At 37.3% G+C, this 22,436-nt stretch overlaps 1 protein-coding gene across 1 annotated transcript in view; it reads left to right on the top strand.

Annotated features, from left to right (window-relative positions):
• Positions 1 to 22,436, top strand: part of Grin3a (glutamate ionotropic receptor NMDA type subunit 3A) — a 142,544-nt gene that overhangs the window by 79,694 nt on the left and 40,414 nt on the right. Inside the window, exon 4 of the mRNA XM_042697173.1 lies at positions 22,031 to 22,176. Within this exon, the coding sequence (XP_042553107.1) occupies positions 22,031 to 22,176 (146 nt within the window). The remainder of the gene's footprint in view (positions 1 to 22,030; positions 22,177 to 22,436) is intronic.

The following is a 22,436-nucleotide window of genomic DNA, read 5'->3' as shown; positions in this document are numbered from 1 at the left end:
GCAGCTATGCCAGAGGAAATATGATAAAGACTCATAGAATAACGTTTCCAGGAGAGCTGACGGTGTGGCTGAAACAATAGCACACTTGCCTAACAAGTGTAAGGCCCAGTGTTCAAACTCCAGTGTGGCCAAAATTTATTTTTAAAGTGTCTACAGGATGTTAATAAGAAATGCATAAACTAGGTATGGTGCTATACACATAATCTCAGGTATCAAGAAGTATATTCACAAGAGTCACAAGTTTGAGGGCTACATGGTAAGTTTGAGGCTACTCTTAGCTACACTGAAAAATATTATCTTACAAAAAGAAACAAAGAGAGGAAGGGAAGGAAGAAGAACAAAGAAAGGAAAGAAGCAAGAAAGGAAGGAAGGAAGGATTTTCTCATTATATATATACTGATATATGTGCATGTGTGTTAGAAGTATATCCTATCCTATTGTGTGGATTGTATTATGTGTAGAACATGCATAACATGCATGAAGTCATGTCTATATATAATGTGAAATACAAAGGATACATAATATAGAACATGTTTACCATCTTATGTTATATATGTGTGTATGTATATATTCATGTGTATATATAGAACAGACTTGTAATAATAAAACACTAAGTCATTTTGCAAAAAAATGCTTCATCTACAGTCACAAGAAATAACTTAAGATTCAAAGGTTGTAGAGAAAATATTCAGAGTAATTAGGATGACAAAATCAGATAAGGTCATGAAATACTGTGTTGAATGGGGCAATAAGTACAGAATTCTAAGAGACCAAGAAAGAGGTGACTCAATGTGAAACATTTACCTAGAGAAGATATAATTCATTTGGAGGAGAACAGAGACTGTTACCAAATAGAGACACTCAAAAGACTAACTGACCACCCAGCCTATCCACCAATAATATTTCAGTCATTTCAAACAACCAAATTATATTATTGTCTTCATGATAACACAATTCAGTGAAAACACTATTTTTATCTCTATCATACTTGGGCAATGTCGTGCATATTCTCAGCTTAGTTAATTGACTATACTAATAGTGCTGTTTTAGCTCAACACAAATACATCGTGATATAGTGTGCAATGTCATGCATATTCTCAGCTTACTCATTATATGTGTCTAAGTTAATAGTACAGTTTGGACTCAATATACATAAATCATCTGAAGTCATACAGAAGTGAAAAAGACACAAAAATGTCTTTCAAAACATCATACTTGCAAGTGGCACTGTGACTGGGTTGGTAGAGTGCTAGCCTTGAGCACAAAGAGGCTCAGGGACAGCACTAAGCCCTGGATTCACGGCCCACCACTGACTAAAAAGAAAAAGGTCAAACTTCAGTAACAAGAACAATTTGAGATAATAACTAATAGATCAAATCACTTTCTTAAATAAATACAGATTCTTACATACAAAATGCAGTGCTCTAGGTTTTTAATAATATTGATAATTCTTCCCCCAGTCTGGTTTCACTAAAAATAGCAAGATCTGTAGGAAAAAGTGTGAAAATTATACCATTTACAAGATGCACTTATTAAAGATATAACCTTAAAAATTGTTTGATTAGCAGCTGAAATTTATAAAAATTATTTTTAAATTTATTTTGTCATTCATCACGAATGCAAAAGATATCAGAACCTAAATATGTTTCTTCTCTGAAAGGCTGAGTATTAAGCAAGTATCAGTAAAACTATGAAAATTACAAAATGTTTTAGCCAATATTGCCCTTGGTGCTTCTAATATGGTTATAAAAATATGAGAATTATAAATCTTTTAAAATCTTACTTGTATAGTATTCCTAAGACAAGATAGATTGATGAAAAGTTTTAATAGCCACTCATAGTTGGAGTAAAAATTAACATCTTCCAAACAGAATAATAAAAGGAAATATTTGTACAAATCTTTCTTTTTAAAAAAAAAAATCACCTTGGGCTGAGTCAAACCATGGAAAATTTTAGCTCAAAGGAAAAATCCTTCTTCCTCAACCAACCCCCACCTAGAAAAATCACAGGGATGTGAAAACAGGATTATAATGGAAGCTGTCTTGCAACATTAACCACAGTGTTCATTCCCCTAAAAGCTATAATTCATGGCAGCGCTACAGTCTTTTTTTTCTTTTAGCAATTATGTATATTAGAGGAAAGTTTGAATATATAAAAACTCCATGCTGATAAAAAAAAAAATTCAAGCCTCATAAAAGACAGGTTTAGTGAGTGGTTTTCCCTGAAGGCAAAAGTGAAAGCCAAATAGGCTGTCCATTCCAGTGTCCCTGATCCAAAGAAGTGCAAAATGCATGAAAATTGTAACTGCGGGGCACTGTACAGAGCTTACTTCCTGTAACTCCTGTCACTCCAACACAAAGAGCAATGCACTGAGTGGGAGAAAGAAATTAGGAAAGACTGGGTCCTGAGAATTTAATGTGACTCTTCTAATTAGACCAACTGCCATAGAGCACCCCCAGCTCACCCCTCCTCCTTTGACTTTCTGATGTTTATGGGGTAACATGGAATTCCTCAGGCCTTTTGAATGTCCTATCTGTCCCAAAACATAATACACAAATCGCCTCTTAATAGACATTTGCTTAAAACAGAAAGGTAAAGTAGATCTCTAGGTCCTATTGAAGCAAGCAAACATAGGGTTGAGTTTTTAAATTTATGCTAATTGCTTAGAGGGCATTGTAAGACTATAATTTCTACAGATCAATTTCATATTCCTTGATAATACCTCTGGGCTGCCTTCTGAGATTTCCTATTTGATTCTGTTGTGTAACCTGGCTTTACAACTCCGAGCACGCTACTTAAATTCTGAATTTCAGATGCCTCACAATAGAAATGAGATTAATATCTACTCAAAGCACCACAGTCTGGCAATTATGAAATAATATATTTAAAATTTTCAGCATCGGTAGCACTGGTGGCTCATGCTTGTAATCCAAGCTACTCAGGACCCTAAGATCAAGAATCACAGTTTGAAGCCAGCCTAGGTAGGAAAGTTTGTGGCACTTGTATCGCCAGTTGTCTCAAAAAGTAGTGGAGCTGTGGCTCAAATGGTAGAACACCAGCCTTGACCAAAAAAAAAAAAAAAAAAAAAGAACAATTTCCTGGCCCTGAGTTCAAACCACAGAATCAACATGCATAAACACACACACACAAACACACACCTCTTTAGCATAGGGACTTATCTATATCATGCACTGAAAATGTTAAATTATTTGTTAAATCCAAATTTTCCACTTGCCTATAATCGCAGAGTCCTGGTGACCAGATGAAGGGACTGGTTATATCACATATAAAGACCCACTCTACTTACTTTTTTTCTTATAGTTGTAACTATAGACCAAGACCAAGTGCATCCTTGACTTCCCCAGGAAGAATTACAGCCAGCATTCATGGCATGCAGGATTTATGCTTGAACATACATCTTCAAAATAAAGCTTGTGGCCATTTTCAAATAGGAAATCTCAGAAGCAGCACAAAGGTATTACCAAGGAATATGAAATTTATTTGTAGAAGTTACAGACTTACAATGCCCTCTAAGCAAGCAGCATACATTTTTAAAATTTGAAAGACATCACACACACACTCACATGCACATAAACAAAGAGAACTTTTTAGATCCTTCTTTATAACAATAAATCAGTGAACAAGCTGTCTCAGCATGTCGCCTGTGGAGTATACAAAGAAAAATGCACAACATTCTTATCCTCAGAAAATGTATAATTAATTTAAGACTAAAATGCTACAGTGAAGCTGGGAAGAAAAGATAGACCCTTGAACATACAATAAATATTTTTTGATATCAAAAAGTGACTTGCCTACCTGAATTGATATTATACCATTATTTTCCTTCACACACACACACACACACACATACACACACACACACACACACACACACACACACACACACACACACACACAGAGTTATTTACATGGCACAGGCCTGTAAATGGGAGGTGGAAATAGGAGGGATTTTGGTTCAAGGCCAGCCAGGCAAAAACCAATGATACCCTATCAGAAAAACAAACTAAAAGCTAAAGAACTTCAAGTGTGGCTAAAGTGGTAGAGTCTCCCTAGTAAATTCAGGGCCCTGAATTCAAATCCCAATACCATAAAAAACGAAGTCATTTCCTTGTCAATATCTTTCCAGCAACTAATAGAATGCCAAAAATAGTAATGAGGCAAAGCAATAGGCTCTAAAGGACTTTAATGAAACAAATTTACATGAGAAATTTTGCAAATAAGCAACTAATGATACAACATTGTGATTGCTGAAATAATAAAGTATGTAAAAGGGAGACAGATTATTCATGTAGATAGTTAGCTTTCTTGGGAGTAACAGAAAAGGCAATGGGCCGGGCGCCGGTGGCTCACGCCTGTAATCCTAGCTACTCAGGAGGCTGAGATCTGAGGATCGCGGTTCAAAGCCAGCCCGGGCAGGAGAGACCGTGAGACTCCTATCTCCAATAAACCACTATAAAACCGGAAGTAGTGCTGTAGCTCAAATGGTAGAGCGCTCGCCTTGAGCTGAAGAGCTGAGGGACAAGCGCCCAGGCCCAGAGTTCAAGCCCCACAACCGCCAAAAAAAAAAAAAAAAAAAAAAAAAAACAGAAAAGGCAATGGTACCTAACCAGGTTTAAAAGTTAGTATTTACCCAGAAACTAAAAGGAAAAGAGAATGCCAGGTAAAGGTGACAGCATATTGCAAATTCTAAAAGGTAAGATTAGTCCAAATGACATGGACACAGATCTTAGTAAAGGTGACAGCATATTGCAAATTCTAAAAGGTAAGATTAGTCCAAATGACATGGACACAGATCTTAGTAAAATGAAGGTCTTGCTTCTATTTCTGGATCATTACATGCGAGTGTTACTCTCTGCCCCTACCTCTTCCTACTGCATAGCAAACAACCACAAAATATCAGTGACAAACAAGCATTTATGGGGCTCACTTCACCAGGCCCACACTCACTACATATTTTAGTGTCAGCTGGCTTTCAGATGATGCACATTAGCGTCAATAATTTTCTGGATGATGTGACCTACTCTATAGGTCTCAATCTCAATTAAGCTAAATCAGACATGTCCTTTTCATACCAGGAGGAGGGAGGGGAAAGGGAGGGAAGGGAGGGAGGAAGGGAAGAAGGGAGGAAGGAAGGAGGGAAGGAGGGAGGGAGGGAGTGAAGAGTTAAATAAATGGAGAGAGTAAGGGAGGGTGAATAATAGTCAATAAATACATGTGAAAATGAAACTAGGTAAATTGAGGGAATGGGTGGTGTTGAAAAAGGTGTGGAAAATCATGAAAGGGTGGCATTGATCAAGATGCATTGTACTCACATACCCAACATGCTAAATTGAAACCTCTTTGTATAACTACTTATGGATAATTATTAAAATAAAAAGGAAGGAAGGAAGGAAGGAAGGAAGGAAGGAAGGAAGGAAGGAAGGAAGGAAGGAAGGAAGGAAGGAAGGAAGGAAGGGTTGATTCAGAGATTTTACTAAGCAACTTTTAAAATCAATTTTTGTTTATTTTGACAAATAAAAATATACATGTAAGATGTACATGCTGTCATATGTTGTATATATTGTGAAGTGATTACGATATCCAAAGCTTCAGAGGGTTATGTTTAATATGTTAAGAATATTTAAGACCTACTCACACCGAATTTTACATCTGTAATATAGTATTATCCACTATAGTCACAAGTCATACATTAAATTCCCAGATGACAGCTATCTTATAAATGAGGTGTATGCTCTTTGAACCACATCTCCCCATTACTCCAGCTCAGCCCCTGGCAGCCACCATTCAGTGACTTCTTTTTATTTATGTTTTTTTTATTGTTTTAGATCCCACACAAAAGTGGAATAATATGAAATTTGTCTTTCTGTGTTTGCTTTATCTCACTTATTGTAATATTTTCCAGCTTGACTCATGTTGTCACAAATGGGAGTATGTCCTTCTTTTATAGAATTGATAGCATTCCATTGTATTTATGAGTATACCACAATCTTTATCCATGGTTTAGCTATTGTGAATACTGATGGAATAAAGACACTTCTTCAAGTTGCTGATTTCAGTCCTTTAGGTACTAGCTCAGAAAAGGGATGTTGGATCATATAATTGTTCTATTTGTGTTTTTTTAGGAAATTGAATGCTGTTTTCCATAATGGCTATATCAATTTACAATTCCATCATCATGCTCAAGGGTTTCTTTTCCTCTACTCTGCTTTTTAGTAATAGCCATCCTAAGAGGTATAAGGTGATATCTCATTGTAGCATTGATTTGCATTTCCTGGTGATTATTTTGAGTACTTTTTCATACAATTGTCCCTTTATGTGACTTCTTTGGAAAAATGATTATTCAAGTCCCTTGCTCATTTTTAATCAGATTACCTAGCTTTCTGCTATGGAATTGTGTGAGTTCCTTACATATTTTAATAATAGCCCCATGTCAGACATATGTTTTGCAAATATTTTCTCCCTCTGTATAATGTGACCTGTCTTTTGTGATTGTTTATTTTGCTGTATAGAAGCACTTTAGTTTGATATAGTCCATTTGCTTACTATTACTTTCGTTGCCTGTACTTTGGGAGTTATATTTATAAAATCATTGCTAAGACCAATGTTAAGGAAATTGTCCCCCATGTAATCGTCTAAGGTTTTTATAATTTCATGTCTTACATTTAATCTTGTAATCTACTTGGAATAGACTTTTGCATATAGTATAGGATCCAGTTTTGGTCTTTCCCATGTGAACATGCAGTTTTCTAAATACCACTTATTGAAGAGACCTTTCATTTCCCCATGGTGCTTATTTATACCTTTCTCAAAAGCTAATTGATCATATATGCATGGGTTTGCTTCTGAGTTCTCTATTCTGTTACATTGGTTTATGAGTCTGTTTTTTAATCCCAACACACAATAGTTCTTTAATTCCTATATTTTGTAGTATTTTTTTTTGTCGGTTGTGGAGCTTGAACTCTGGGCCTGGGCACTGTCCCTCAGCAATTTATCTCAAGGCTAGTGCTCTGTCACTTACACCACGGTGCCACTTCCAGCTTTTTCTGCTTATGTGATGCTGAGGAATTGAACCCAGGGCCTCATGCATGTGAGGCAAGCACTCTACCACTGAGCCACCTTCCAAGACCCACTTTGTAGTATGTTTTAAAATCAGTTTTTACCTAACTTAACTCAGATAGTAAGATGATGTCTTTATACTTTACTCTTCTTTTTCAAGATTACTTTGGCCATTAGGGATCTTTTGGAAGCTCAAAAGGTTATTTATTATTAATGAATACCAATGTAACTAATGATGATTTTTAAAGGATCAAATAATTGCCTGCTCACAACTACTATTTTGTAAGCTGCTCTGATTTTGGCACCAGGAATTGAGCTCGGGACTTCACATATGCTAAGTATATTAAACTACCACCTCCAACAGTTACTTTTTTGGACTAATATAATACATTCATTTGTAAAATTGCATGAGTAAACTCACATTACAAATGTGTGTGCTATGAATGAGTTCTCCTTTTTTCTCTCTCTATACTGTGAGCATATTCATTCACCTGACACTCAGTAAGCATCTACTATTACTACCTGGTCACCAGAGTGACAGATCATAGACCAGCTCTTCCAGTTTTAACCTCCCTAGTATCTCCACATGAATCACAAACTCCTCAATTCCTGTTCCTAGTTGGTGTGCCCTGAGGATTACTCAAAACTGTGCAGACAGATTTAGCATTCAGGTTAAGTTCCAGAGGCAAAACCCAAGTGCAATGTGTTAAATATGTGTATGACATAGCTCCATTTAGCTGTCTCATCTTAACTAAATTGCTTAATCTCACTGATCCTCGTTTTTCCCCTGCAAGCTTTATAACCATTGCCTTTATTTTACTGCTGCCTGAAAATTTTACTCAAAAAGAAAATGCCCTTTTAACTCAGCTGACTACTACCCTCCATTCCTTAGCTCACAAAGCAAAAAACACTGCTTTATATGTGCTGTTTCTTGTGATTCATTTAACCAGAACAAACATGATGAGTAGAAAAGGAAAGATTTAATCAAATACAAGCTTATTCTTAAATCCAGGAGATGGTCTCAAAGAGAAAAGCTGAGAGGAATACCTACAGGCTGCCCTGAGGGAGGAAGGAGAGAAAGCATCCTTTCCTCTAGATTGTCCTTATTCAGATAGGTGTTCTGAATGTCTGAACGCCTCTCATTGTAATGGCTCAGTCACTAATTCCCTGAGCACTTCAAAATGAAGACTGGAAACTATTCAGCCGTGGAAAATAAAATTATGAGATACAGTCAAGCCATCCTCAGAAGGTACCCTAAGAGAAAAACAGAGCAAGAGCAGAGGATGTCTCTTCTTACTGCTGTATCACGACTTGTCTTTCTGTTGGTCTGATGCTTTATTCTGAGCAACCACTCTTTCCTTGGGTTTATGGTGGGGGGGTGGGGGTTGCTGACCTTCAACCTAAATTTATACTTACATTTTTGCATCCCACCCACTTTGAATGAAGGCCAAATTGGACATCCTTTGATATTGATATAGTGCTCCTGCACTATATAATGAAATAACTGGCATTAGGAAAAAAGTCCTAGGCTGTGAAGATGTGGGTAGAGTGATGCCAAAATGCTTACATCACTACACTGGAGGTAAATGTATAGCTGTTTTCATTCATTTGCATTTAATCAGGCCAGAATTGCTGACTCTAGGTTGAGAAAGACCTTCCTGCCTGCTCAGTCGGCAGGCCTCAGTACACTGCTGGCAATGGACAATGACTCAGGTGAGGAGTTTGAATTTCATAGCCCACAGGTCATTTTTCACCTTGAAACCAACCCAGATGCCCTTCAGTAGATGGATGGATCAAGAAAATGTGGTATATCTACACAATGGAATGCTATGCCTTCATCAGAAAGAATGACATTGACCCATTTGTTAGGAAATGGAAAGACTTGGAAAAAATTATATTAAGTGAAGTAAGCCAGGCCCAAAGAAACATGGGTCCCATGGTTTCCCTTATTTGCAATAACTAGTATATGTCTGAGACAAGCAGAAAAGTTCAGCTAAGTAGATGTTAGGCAAAATGAACCCCAAGTATTCAAATGTTTTTCTTTCTTGCTATTGTTTCTAACACATTTATAAGACGATTTCTTTGTTGCTTTGTATGTCCTTCCCCCACGGTATAATCCCTGCTTTCACTGTATTTGATGTTGGTATAATTTATGGAGAGGAGGGAAAAAACTAAATAGGGATACAGGTGGACCCATTGCAACAATGAGACGTACAAGTCATTATGTTTAAAAACCAACTTTACAACTTTGGTGGGGTGGGGGGGTGTCATGGGGTGGTGAGGGGGGGAGATGGGAAGGGATGGGAAGGGGAAACAAAGGAGGAGGCAACAATGCTTGATAAGAAATGTACTCATTATCTTAAAAAACAAAAGAAAGAAAGCTGGCTGTATAGCAAGTCAATAATATCAACAAAAATTCACGGTTATTCTGACAATGAGCTTAAAAAGGTCTTCTTTCTCCTCCTTCTGCTTCCCCTCCATCTCACCCTTTTACTCCTACCCTCCCCCATCCCCTCTTCTTTCTTCTCTTCTCCCTTTCTCTCCTCTCCTTGTCTCTTCTGTAAGGAGCTCTATCGCCTCAGCTCCAGCACAAAATGACCTGATACAAGCCCTAATTCTGTCACCATGGAATTCCAGTTTAAAAGGGATTGTGGTTCTAAAGTAACTATTACAACCATCATCACTTTTGACAGTCTCATCTGTAGTAGCTGGGCTCTAGAATCGACTCATAAATATATAAAGCAACTGTCTCCAATTGTGTGGGCTGATGGACCTGGAGAGAAGTTATTTCAGGTCTGAGCCCCACTTCCCCAATTCATGAGCTGGGATTCTTCATAGAACCCACCTCACCCAGGCAAAGCAAGGCTGGCAAATATGGAGGGCCAAGCACACAATCAGCACAGAGAACAATAGCTACTAGTATTAACAGACTTTGGGGTTCAGTTAAACACTCACCATTGGTTGTTGGCTACATGTACAGTGGTCAAACTCTTTCAACTGGCCATTTTGAAGATAATGTAATTGATTCTTGTTCACAACACTGAAGGGAATAGTTGACAGAGCCTACAACTTTTTTGCTCCGTAGTGTAGTAGTCCAGAAATAGGCAATAGAGCCACACAAAGCTGTCCACCTCTCATTTACTAGTCCATAAGCTTGGGCATGTTAGTTGTTAGCACACCATACCCCAGGATGCTCATCTATAGAATAACTATACAGCCAGGCATGGCGAATGCACCTGTAATCACAACTATGTGGAGGCTAAAGCAGCAGAGTTCTATGAGCTTAGGAACTGGCAGCCAATCTAGAAAATTTAATGAATTGTTTGTCCCAAACAGCATTGAAAGAGGTATAATAATAAAATAAGCTTTATACAATTGTCATAGGAATTGTTTTAATTATACATATAAAGTATTTAAGCGGTGTCTATTACACAGATGGTACATCATAATCATTATTATCCATGCTTGTTTGGCAAACCAAGTAATATTGTTATAAGTGTTAGTGCAATAATTAATCTGACATGTATGTAACAGAGAAATAGGTTTGGTTCCACAAGATTTGGATCTCACAAAAATGGGATCATTTTTCATGTTTTTGTCTTTGCTTTTTAAAATAACAGATAAAATTATTTCTTGTATCATATGAATTTTTGAAATATATCTACAATGTGGAATGGACATTACCTCACATGATTGTTTTTGTGGTAAGGGCATTTCACATCCACTCTTTTAGTATTTTTCAAGAATACAATATATCACCATTAGCTATTGTCACAAATGAATAATTATACAATAGCTGTATTATAAATCTCTTGAGCTTCATCCTCTATAACTGTAATTTTACATATTTTTCCGTCACCTACCCCAGTCTTTCCAACTGCCCAGACTCTATCTTTTGTCCATTTTTGATGATATTTTTTGTTTCTTTGATATTTTGAGTTCATTCCTTAAATATGAATCACTTATCAGGAGAACTGTTGGGTTTTATTTCCCTTTGCTATGCAAAACATTTTTAGTCTGATATAATCACTGATATAATCTGATATTTTTCACTTATTGTTTCTATTAAGATCATATTTTTAAAAAATCATTACTTTTTCCAACGTCACAGAGCTCCTCCACAATGTTTTCCCCTAATAATATCATAGCTTGGAGTCCTGTATTAAAGCCTTTAATTGCTGTTAATTCTATATATGGTATAAATTAGAGTCTGATTTCATTCTTTGATATGTGCATGCTCAATTTTCCCAATACTGTTTATTAAAGAAACTATCCCTACCTCCATTGTATGCTAAAAAAGTAATTAACCGTAAATGCATAAATTTATGGGCCCTATAAACCATTGGCCTATATGTCACTTTTAAATAGAATTTGAGGAAGATTTTCATTAAGATGATTCAAAAGGACTCAGTGAACTGGAAAGGATGAACAGAAAAGGGAGACACTAGACTCAGTGTTAGAAAAACAAAAAAGAATGACTTGTACGAAAGAAAGGAAAGAACAGGGACCAAAGGCATAGACAAAACATTCAAAGCAATGATTCCTTTGTAGAAATCCTATAATTCTTTGGTTTTACATCTGTGTTTAAAGGCAGATACTTTACCTAGAGACCATGACAATAGGTTCTAAAGCTTGTAATACTGTAAGTGAAAAATATACCAAAACTTCTAGAAGTCTCGATATATGAGTACAGCTGTGTCCTTTCATGGATGCTGTGAAGTAATTTTGATTCAATGAATTATTCCTTATAGAAATAAATAAAGCCTGGAAACTTTTTGTCTCATAAATGGTAGATGGGACAATTGTCAAATGTAGGATACTACAGGCCATTTTCATTGGAGCGATGCCATATCAGTCAGGCCTCAGTCAGGACTTGTAAAGTTCACATTTGTATTGGTTTTGTGATGTGAAGCAACTCCCTTCTTCACTTTTCCCAATAGAAGCTTAAATCTTCTTAGGCAGATCAAGAAGCAGCAGAGTATAATGTTCAGAGTGAGACTAAGTGCATGATTTGAGTTCTCTGAAGTAAGTTATTTCAATGAAAGTCTTGGTGTCCAATGTGAAAGCTAGTGATGGCAAAACTCTTTTATTTGTCATCATGTCCTTTAAGTCATAGAATCCATATTAAGGTTTTGGCACAATGCTTGACATATGGGAGTGCTAAATAAATGAGAGCTACTTATATTGTTATTAACAAAAACACATGGGGGCTGGGAAGGTGGCTCAGTGGTAGAGCGCTTGCCTTGCATGCCTGAGGCCCTGGGTTCGATTCCTCAGCACCACATAAGTAAAATAAAAAAAGCCGGAAGTAGCGCTGTGGCTCAAGTGGTAGAGCGCTAGCCTTGAGCTAAAGAGCTGAGGGCCATCACCCAGGCCCAGAGTTCAGGCGTCACAACTGGACCAAAAACAAACAAAAACAAAAACAAAAACACATGGATGGATGAAGTGATCATTAACATCTTCTCCAGCTGCTCTTCTTTCTAATAATCTGGGCTCCATATTGTCACAGTCTCCTGACTTTCACATCTCTCTTTTAATTCATTTCCTTTCCCTTACCTGTAAACAAAGTAGACTATGGGGAAAAGGACACTGAAAAGTGGGCAGGGTATGTGAAAATGTGTGGAAAGAAGGATGGAGAAGAGCTCGGTCATTCACCAACTGCCAAGATTGCTAGGTGTTGAACATAAGTATTTGAACCCCACAGGATACAGGATGCATGCCTTGTTCTTGGAAACAGCAAGTCTATCTCTCTTGCTTCATTACCTATTTCAACTATATTTTGTTATCTTTTTTTAGAGCAGTTGTACAAAGGAGTTACCATTCAACAAATCATTTTATGAGTACAATACATCTTGATAGATGTTTACCTTTTATGAATAGAATACAGAAACCATAAGGCTTCTTTGTTCCTCATGAATGGAATAATATGCATGGTTGAGTTTTATCAACAGCACAATTCAAATGGTGCTGTTGCTGCTGCTGTTGCTATAACTGTGATAAACAGCTTATTTAAAAACCCAAAGGGTATGGACAGTGTGTCTTATTTTTGTAAGCTGGCACTTGTTATTTGAATTAAATTGGTTAGTAGGTTTGAGGAAAATGCACCTTATCTGTAGTTTCTCAAAGAAGAGAAACCCGAAGGTAACTATGTACTAGAGAAAACGAGTAAATATACCAGAGGTAATATGAATAAATGAACTAGGAAATAAGTGAACTAGAGATTAATGTTACAAGTTCTCAGGTTTGGGGTTTAGTTCCTTGATCTTCCACTTTCTCATTGTAGTCCCCTAGTGCAAATTGTTAAGCCACTCCAAGCTTCAGTTCCTCCATCTTTACTGTGAGGATAGGCTTGCATGTGTTTCTAAAGGACGTCTTGAGGATTGACGAAGGCATTGAATTTAAGATCTTGCCATCATGCCAGAATGAAGGAGGCTCCCAATGAGGTTAACTGCTATCAATAGAAAATAATGGAATCCACTATATGAAAACAATGAACAACCCCAGCTTCAATGAGATGTCAGACAGGTAATGTCTGGATCAAATGGATAAGGAATAGAGGAAAGTGCAAAGGAGATGGAATAAATAACAGCTAAAATGACTAGGTGGGCTATTGGCTGGTCCCTATAACCTCCAAAATCACCTGTCCTAGGACAGGATTCCATGTGCCACATTATTGCTTGAAAGTTTGTAATTAGAGTCTTACTATTACTAGACCTTGAAAGAACAAAGGACTATAGTAATTGGCAGGCTCACACTCCCACGCAGTTTAGAAGTATGACGTACTATCACACTAAAGCTCGAATCTGGTCAGTGCCAGGAGACCTGCAGAGATTTATCATGCCAACTTCTTCTCACTTAGCTGCCAATATGGCTCTTTCTAAGTGATCTTCAGAATTTTTAGGATAGAGGGGACTATTTAAAAGATGAAAATCAAGATTCATATTGTCTCTACAGCAACCAGCAAACATTTTCTGTTTGGGCCAGATAGTAAATTTCAGGTTTTGTGGGTCAGATAGTCCATTTCACACCTACTCAGCTTTAATGTTTTATACAAAAGCGAGCCACAGCCAGTCTGTAAATGAATGGGCAGGGCTGAGATCCAATAAAACTTGATTTACAAAAGCAGGTGACAGGCTGGATTTGGCCCGTGGGCCATACTTTGCTGACCTCTAGTCTATACATGGATCTGAGGCAATGACTCAAGTTGTCAGAAAGACCTGAGCTAAAGCTCACATAAATCAAGCATGGTGTTGAAAACTGTCATTGACTAAAGAGCAGCTGGCCTAACACAGAGGGCGTCCGACTGACAATGAAGGGAAGGCTGTAAACTGCTTGACTTAGAGAATGGAAGAAAAAAAATTTTTTAAATGATGTTGAAAAAAGAAAAAAAAAAGATCAGAGTCTAAGAAGTACTCAAAGTTTACATCAGAAAATACAGAGGAGAGCTCAGACACATCATTTTTGCCGTGCTTTCTATCTTCTACTATTCAAAGCAAGAGAAATAGCTAGGAAAGGTATCAATCCTTGTTTGCCTATTACACTTACGGCTTCTATTCAGTTACCCACATTGCACCTGCTTAAGGCATGCACTCATCTGCAATATTCACTGTAGGACCACAATCGAAATAGTCAAAGCAGGTAACCCAAACTGAAACAATAACATAATTTATAGTGCTAGGGAATGGAAAGTGTGGGCTTCAAGCTAGATAGAGTCAGATCCAAATTCATTTCTATAACTTTCTATGGATTTGGACATAGACTTTCTATGACTTTCTTTTTAATACGTGTTTTATTGTAAAAATAGGGTACAGAAGGGTTAGAGTTACATGAGTAAGGTAATGAGCACATTTCCTATCAAGCATTGTTACCTCCTCCTTTGTTTTTCTCCTACCATCCCTTCCCTCTCCACCTCCCCTACTCCTCCCTCCCTATCCCCCACAAGTTGTAAAGTTCATTTTCAACACAGTATCTTGTACATCTCATTGTTACAATGGGTCAACCTGTATCATCCCTATTTAAGCATTTTGATTTTTGCCTTCCCCTCCCCAATTAGAAAAGTGTATATACAAGAGCAGGGCACCAGAATCAAATACAGTGAAAACGGGGGTTATAACATGGGGGAGGAACACACAAAACAAAAAACAAAAAAAAAATCAATACATCATAAGTACATTAAAAACAATAGCAAGAAAGAAAACCCACTTATGTCCCTGTTTTGGGGTTCATTTCACTTATCTTATCTGGTCATATGTACATAGCTTTTGACCTTTTCTGCATTTACCCAAATGATCACAAACAAGGGTATACTAAAGCTACCAGCACAACTATGTTTATTGCAGCATTATTTACCATAGCTAAGATATGGAATCAACCCGGATTCCCCTCAGTAGATGAATGGATCAAGAAAATGTGAGATAGATAGATAGATAGATGAATTCTATGCCTCCATCAGAAAGAATGACACGGCCCCATTTGTTAGAAAATGGAAAGACTTGGAAAAACATTATATTAAGTGAAGTAGCCAGGCCTAAAGAAACATAGGTCCCATGGTTTCCCTTATTTGCAATAACCAGTATATGTCTAGACTTTCTATGACTTTCTATGACTTTGGATGATGCTGTATGTTATCCTGAATCTCCATTCTTCCTAAATAATAAAAGTAGTAATCTTGGTAGTAGTTAATGGTAGTAGCATACAATAACTGTTTTAAATATTGTCTGTTATTTCGCTATTATTTAAATTGAATAAACTGACTGAGTAGAGATACAAGTTACCCTTCATATACAGAAGTATGTCCCAAAAAGGAGTGATTTTCTTTTCACTACAGACATTCAAGTAGACTTAACACACTTAATAATGATGCTATGAAAAAAAGTCTTCTGACTCAAAGTCTAGTTCATGAGCCATGTCATCAGAATTAGCTAGGATCTTGATGATAGAAAATCATAGGCTCGCTGGGTGCTGGTGGCTCACGCCTGTAATCCTAGCTACTCGACAGGCTGAGATCTGAGGATTGAAGTTCAAAGCCAGCCGGGCAGGAAAGTCCATGAGACTCTTATCTCCAATAAACCACTAGAAAACTGGAAGTGGCGCTGTGGCTCAAGTGGTAGAGCGCTCACCTTGAGCTGAAGACCTGAGAGACAGCATCCAAGCCCATAGTTCAAGTCCCACGACCGACCAAAAAAAAAAAAAAAGAAAGAAAGAAAGAAAGAAAAGAAAAGCAAGAAAATCATAGGCTCCAGTGTAGACTTAATGAACTGAAAATCTACATCTTAAAGAAAACCCAGCAATAAATTTACACTTACTGTAAAGGATTCAGATACTAGTGGCTAGTAAGAGTTCACAGAAAGCTTGAAATCTCCTTTGAACTTTAAGACTGCTTGACATTATGGAATCCATAGGTTTTAAGAGGATAAAATGCCCTGGGAGAAGCTACAGCCTAAGATCTATAGTATCCCATCCTATGGAACAAGTTAAAAATAGCCCTTTCCACCCAATTCTAAGGCCATGGTATTAGGTCCAATGACTCTATTTCTGATTTAAGTACCAGTCTCAGATAGGTGCAAACAAACATGCTCAGCATTAGAATTGTTTATCTGAAGTACCCACATATCTATATAGGACACAGAAGCTTGCATTTGGTTTGAGCAGGGAAATACCTGTCTGATTTTTTTTCCGTACACTCCAGGTAGAGTTTAGCATTCCATTAATACAGAACAATTCACATACAAATAGTTTAACCTTCAATATTTCCTCAGGCCTGAAGAGGTTGACACAAATATAAACAGAGTTAGAAGGATTTAGTAAAAACTCTAAAGAAATACTTCTCTCTCTGTGGCTCGAATGCTTTTTTAGCTCTTTGTATCCATTCATTCTCTCCCCTTAATGCAGGCTTCTTTGACATCTGTGGCTGTTTGGGTTACACACAGGTGGACTGGGCTGGTCTGCTGGATTGCATCAATCATTTCTTAGATGCCTTTTCGGATTCTATTATTCTATGACTGCCAAGTAGCACAGTTATGTTCCATTAGGATGTCACACTTGGAAATTGTTTTTAAAAAGAATATCATGTTTTGAAAGAATTAAGGCAGCAATTAAAGGAAAGAATAATTTTAAGAGAAAGAAAAGATCACATAAAGTGCGACAAAAGTATGAAATTTGCATTCAAATGCATTCTTCAAAGAGAATTTCATCTCAATGATGACTCACTTATCATCCTTGGATCTACCAAGCAACTCCTATGTACCAGACACTGCATTTTGGCTGCTGCTGTTGGTGGTAGTGGTGATAGTGATGGAAACTAATATTTTTGAGGCCTATTTATAAGCACATGAATGAGAAAGGCATGAATTCCACTCTCATGAAAACATGTGCCCAGCAGGGAAGATAGATCTAACAAATTATTCCAAGTGTTATCAGTGCTGTGTGAAATGTTAGATATTCTATATAGGAAGTGTTAGAGGAGGTCTAACCTAGATGAAGGGTCACTGAAGGCCTCTCAAGGAAGTGACGTGGAAGAGTTAGCAAGACAAAAAAAGGAGAAGTAAAGATAAAGTAAAAAGCCAGGCGCCACTAGCTCACCCCTTCATCCTAGCTACTCAGGAGGCTGAGATCTGAGGATCACAGTTCAAAGCCAGCCCAGGCATCAGTCATGAGACTCATCTCCAGTTAACCACCAAAAACACTGAAGTGGCACTATTGCTCGCGTGGTAGAGCACTCACCTTGAGCTGAAGAGCTCAGGGACAGCTCCCAAGTCCAGAGTTCAAGTCCCACAACCAACAACAACAACAATGACAACAAAAGACAAGGTAAAAGATTCTCAGACAAAAACAAAAAGACTACATGTAAGAAATATGATCAAATAAGAGATACGTGTCAAAATAACTGAGAAAACTAGTCAATTCTTAGCTGAGTGAAGGGGAATGGAGGAGATAAGTCTAAAGAAAAAGTGACAACAAAATCATGCTGAAGAATTTGATGTTCAGAGGCCATGTGAGGAAGTCTGGGCTCTTTTCAAATGGATCCCTGTGGATGAGCGCTGAGGGAATTCACATCATGATCAGATCTCAGTTCTAAGATGACTCTGAGTGAGTTGTAAGGAAAGAAAGGAAATGTCTGGAACACAGAGGAGATGATGATTCGCACTAGAACAGTCATTGTGTTGCTAAAACACCTTTTGAAGTTAAAGTGAGTCCCCACAGCTAGCAAAATGTTTTCTCCCCGGGACTCTAGTAATTTCTTGTTTGCTAGAAGGAATCTTCCATTCTCAAGATCCAAAAACTAGTTCTTCATACAATCATATGAGGCTGATGAGAGAGAGTGGGTACACAAATGGCAGCAGAAGGTCATAGAGAGGAAAAACACCAGAAACCTTGTCTTGCACTGGAAATTGTGAGCCCGGGCCTTCTAGCTTCCCTCTTAACAGAAAAAAAAAAAAAAAATGAGGTTCAGAAAGACGTTTGCCTAGAAAATAGTTTATGGCTCATAAAAGTATTGCCACCCTGTAATATAAAAAAATACAGCCCAGGAAGAGATTCTTTTCACCTGTAAGATGAGAACATTGTAATTAATGGCACTACTCTTTAATACAGGGCTCATTTAGAAAGCTTGAGTGGTAAGCTATCCTGCTGGCATGGTTTGTTCTAAATGGGATGACAAAACTTCTCAACTCCCTCTGGGCTCAAGGGGCCATTACTAATGAATCAATGATCAAGCAGTTTATTGAGCAACTATGTGATGAAAGCCATTGGGAATACATTGATGAATTAAGATAGACATGATTTGACTTACATAGCATTTTCAGTTCAGTGGAAAAGCTGAGTACATACATTACTCAAAAAAATCACACAAATTTAAAACTACAATTGTACATGTACTGTGTGCACACGTATGAAAGGAGGGACTAGAGCAGACAAGAATTTAGGGAAATGATTGCAAAACAGAGTAGCAACATAAATACAGGCAAAACGGGAGACAGAAAATAATTATAAAATGAATTCCATTGATGAACAAGTATAGACTACCTGCAAGTGCCAAAGGTCACAATGGGAAACGGATACACAAATGAATAAAACAGTCTACAAGAAAGGGAAAGTAGCATGGATTAGACATGGCTAATTGTGAGAATTTGGTCATTCTTTGAACCATCTGAATTCAGCTCAGCATCTTCATCTATAAAATAAAGAAAGTAACATCAATCCTGCAGGTTTCATTGTGAGCATTACAAACATTGGAGTCCTTAGCTCAGTGCCTGGCACATAAGCAACAAATTTTGTAATGTTGGGATCAAGAGGGTTAGTATGATGTAGAAGAAGCAGTGGCCCATAAAGGTCAAAAACTGAGTATTTTGATCAGACTGATTGGGTTTGAACCCCATGAGCAACTTTCACTGATAGAGTGACCTTGCATAAATAGCGAACTTTCTTTATCACTAAAAGAAAGATAATGGAAATGCCTAATTCATAGGGTTCTTGAAAGGATTAAAGAAGACAATGTACAGAAAGTGTGAAAAAAATTGACTAAATACCTAGGCCACATATTCTGTGTGTACAAGATGCTGTATCTGCACAGATAAATAAGCACTTTTTTCTGTTATCACTCTGGGTAGGAGAAGGAAACTAGATAAGAACAAAGATTTCACATAGAAAATATTGGTCTTCAAAAGTGAATAGGTGTTATGTAAACAACACGCTGATAAATTTGCTTTGCTCAACCATAGGGGGGCAATGGCTATTGTGAGTATTGCAAGGAGAATAGCAAGTAAAGTTCAGTGTGTTCTTTCTAATAAGTGCCTTCACTCTCATTGTTGCCACTAACGGAAGGCAGTATGAGGCGACAGAGAACAGCGTGGACTCTGAAATCAACAGGCTTGGGTTCTCATTCACTCCCTACTGCTGCCAGCGGGGTGATCTTAACACCAGTTACTCCCATTCGTTGAACTTCAGTGTACTAATCTTTCAAAGACCAAGTAAGAGTAGTGCTATTACTGGTCATGAAGCCATTATGGGGATTAAACAAGCTAATGTAGGTAAAGTGCTAAGTACCATGTTTGACACATAGTAAGCACTCCATAAATGCTGGCTGATGTTATTGTTTATGTGTCACTTAGGTTGCACTGGCATAAAAAGTTAGAACTTGTTGGATGCATTTTGTAATTGCATCAAAAACAAGTATATGTACTATATTACCTCCTCCACAGTGGGGGAGCCAAAGAAGTATCATGAACAACCAGGTGATCACAGTTCACAGATGACAATAATGGCTCCTGTAACTTTGAGAGTAGGCCTTCAATAAACACTGAGTGAATGAATGCATGATTTATTTTGCTGATCTTGAAGTGACTTTTCTATGATAAACATATGCATATTTCTGTTAAATAATACACAAGTTAAATGTATATATAGATATAATTTTAACACCAATAGGACAACCATTATTAATATCATGATATATGTTGCTGGGTATGTTGCATGCATGTGTGTACATACACCATATTTGTGAGGAATTATTGCCTTTAAGTAAGTGTTATTTAATTTCTGTTGTGCCATATAAAAGATTTTTGCTTTCGTCATAGGTGCATTTGCTTTCTTAATTGCTTTCTTGATTTCCCAACATGATTTTGACATTCTATAAGGATGAGCTGCACACTGAACTATTGTCATGTTAGATATCCAGTGTATAGCAAAACTAATTCACCTTCAAGCATAAGGTATCTGTTGCATATTCATGTGTTCTTAGTTGGGAGATTAACAACTTGAAATCTAATTATTTATTTTTAAAAGAGCTCTGTATTATCTCCTTCCCTAGAAGAAAATTACAAACACATATTCATATAAAACAGTGCCTAAACTGTCAGGAGGTTTATAAACTTCATGAAGCAAATCCACAGATTCTTGTCCCCAGAGCTTCAGGTCAGAACCAATGACATGAAATATGTCAATATGAAGCAGAACAAAAAAAAAAAAAAAAGGGCAAACACTTAATTGGAACAATGATGGAGAAAAAATATCACTCTAAAACACTGCTGACAAACAGGATGCTTGAACATTCTAATAACATGGTTCAATTCCAGTTGACTGTTGTATCTGAAATAGTCCAAGTTTTACCTTGCATGTTAATGCTTCCCTACACCTTCCATTGAGAAGTATTTCATCCAGTACATATTGACTATCCTTGGTGGTGGAAAGCCTCAGCAAGACTGCCAGCGCAACACCTCTCCTCACTGCTAGGGTTTCCATCCTGGATCCCTGACATTCCTGGATCTACTCCTCCAAGCCCCCGCTCTGTTACACCTGGCTGCGTGGCATGAGATTACTATGGAGAGAATATGCAAAATGAATCAGCACTGGATAATACAGCTACTTAAAGGAAGGACAGCAATTCTCAATAATCCCCACAATAAGTTCAGTACACTTACTATGTAATATAGCATAAAGAGTGGTAAACATAAAGGGGGTAGAGTCATGACAGCATTGGGCAGGAATAGCATGATCTCGGGCAAAGGTTTTAACTTGGTCTCTGTGTAGTTCTAACCAAGGAGGATCATAATCTTTGGTTTTCTTTTCATAATTACATATTTTAATATGCAATTTGTAACACGATGCTAATTCCATATACCAGTTAGTGCAGCTCTTCAGAGAAATCTACAAGGGTCTCAATACAGAGAAAAAAAAAAAGCTTTATAGTTTTCATTAGTTGTTCCCAGCTGTTTGCTTCTGAAGATACAACAATTAATGACAATGAAAGCTGAGCTATAAAGAGCTTGCACCTACATCTGTACATTTCTAAATGGATGATTTTTGCTCTTGAATGGTTGAAAAGCTCTGAAATAGCATTCAATTCCAAGGAATGGTGCAAAAGAAAAAACTTTTAAATGATTATAAAGCATATGTGCATATATATACATATACATATATATATACATTAAAGCCATTTCTTTTTCTCCCTCAACAGTTGCACCATCCTTCTCAAGGCTTCCGCTTTGGAACTGTCCGGGAAAGCAGTGCTGAAGATTATGTGAGACAAAGCTTCCCAGAGATGCACGAGTATATGAGGAGGTACAATGTCCCAGCTACCCCTGATGGAGTACAGTATCTAAAGTGAGTATCAACCTCTAAGATCTGATATCCTAAAAGTTCTTAGTGATAGAGAAGGCATTTAACAAAGGATGGATACTTTTTTAAGGATAGTCAGTAATACCTCATACTCTGTGAGATCCCGAAGTCAGTACAGAACAGTATGCATTTAATTTACACAACCTAGATTACTAGTTACCTGAATAGTCTTAAGTTGGCAGAAGCTTTGCTCAGAGCGCCAGTGTTATCATTAGTCAAGCAGATGGAGGTGGAAGTAAATGTTG

Source organism: Dipodomys spectabilis, unplaced genomic scaffold (genome assembly GCF_019054845.1).
Source record: "Dipodomys spectabilis isolate Male_0828 unplaced genomic scaffold, ASM1905484v1 ptg000006l, whole genome shotgun sequence".
Taxonomy (NCBI): domain Eukaryota; kingdom Metazoa; phylum Chordata; class Mammalia; order Rodentia; family Heteromyidae; genus Dipodomys; species Dipodomys spectabilis.
Note: the sequence above shows the minus strand (reverse complement) of the source record. Positions and strands in the feature narration are given on the sequence as shown.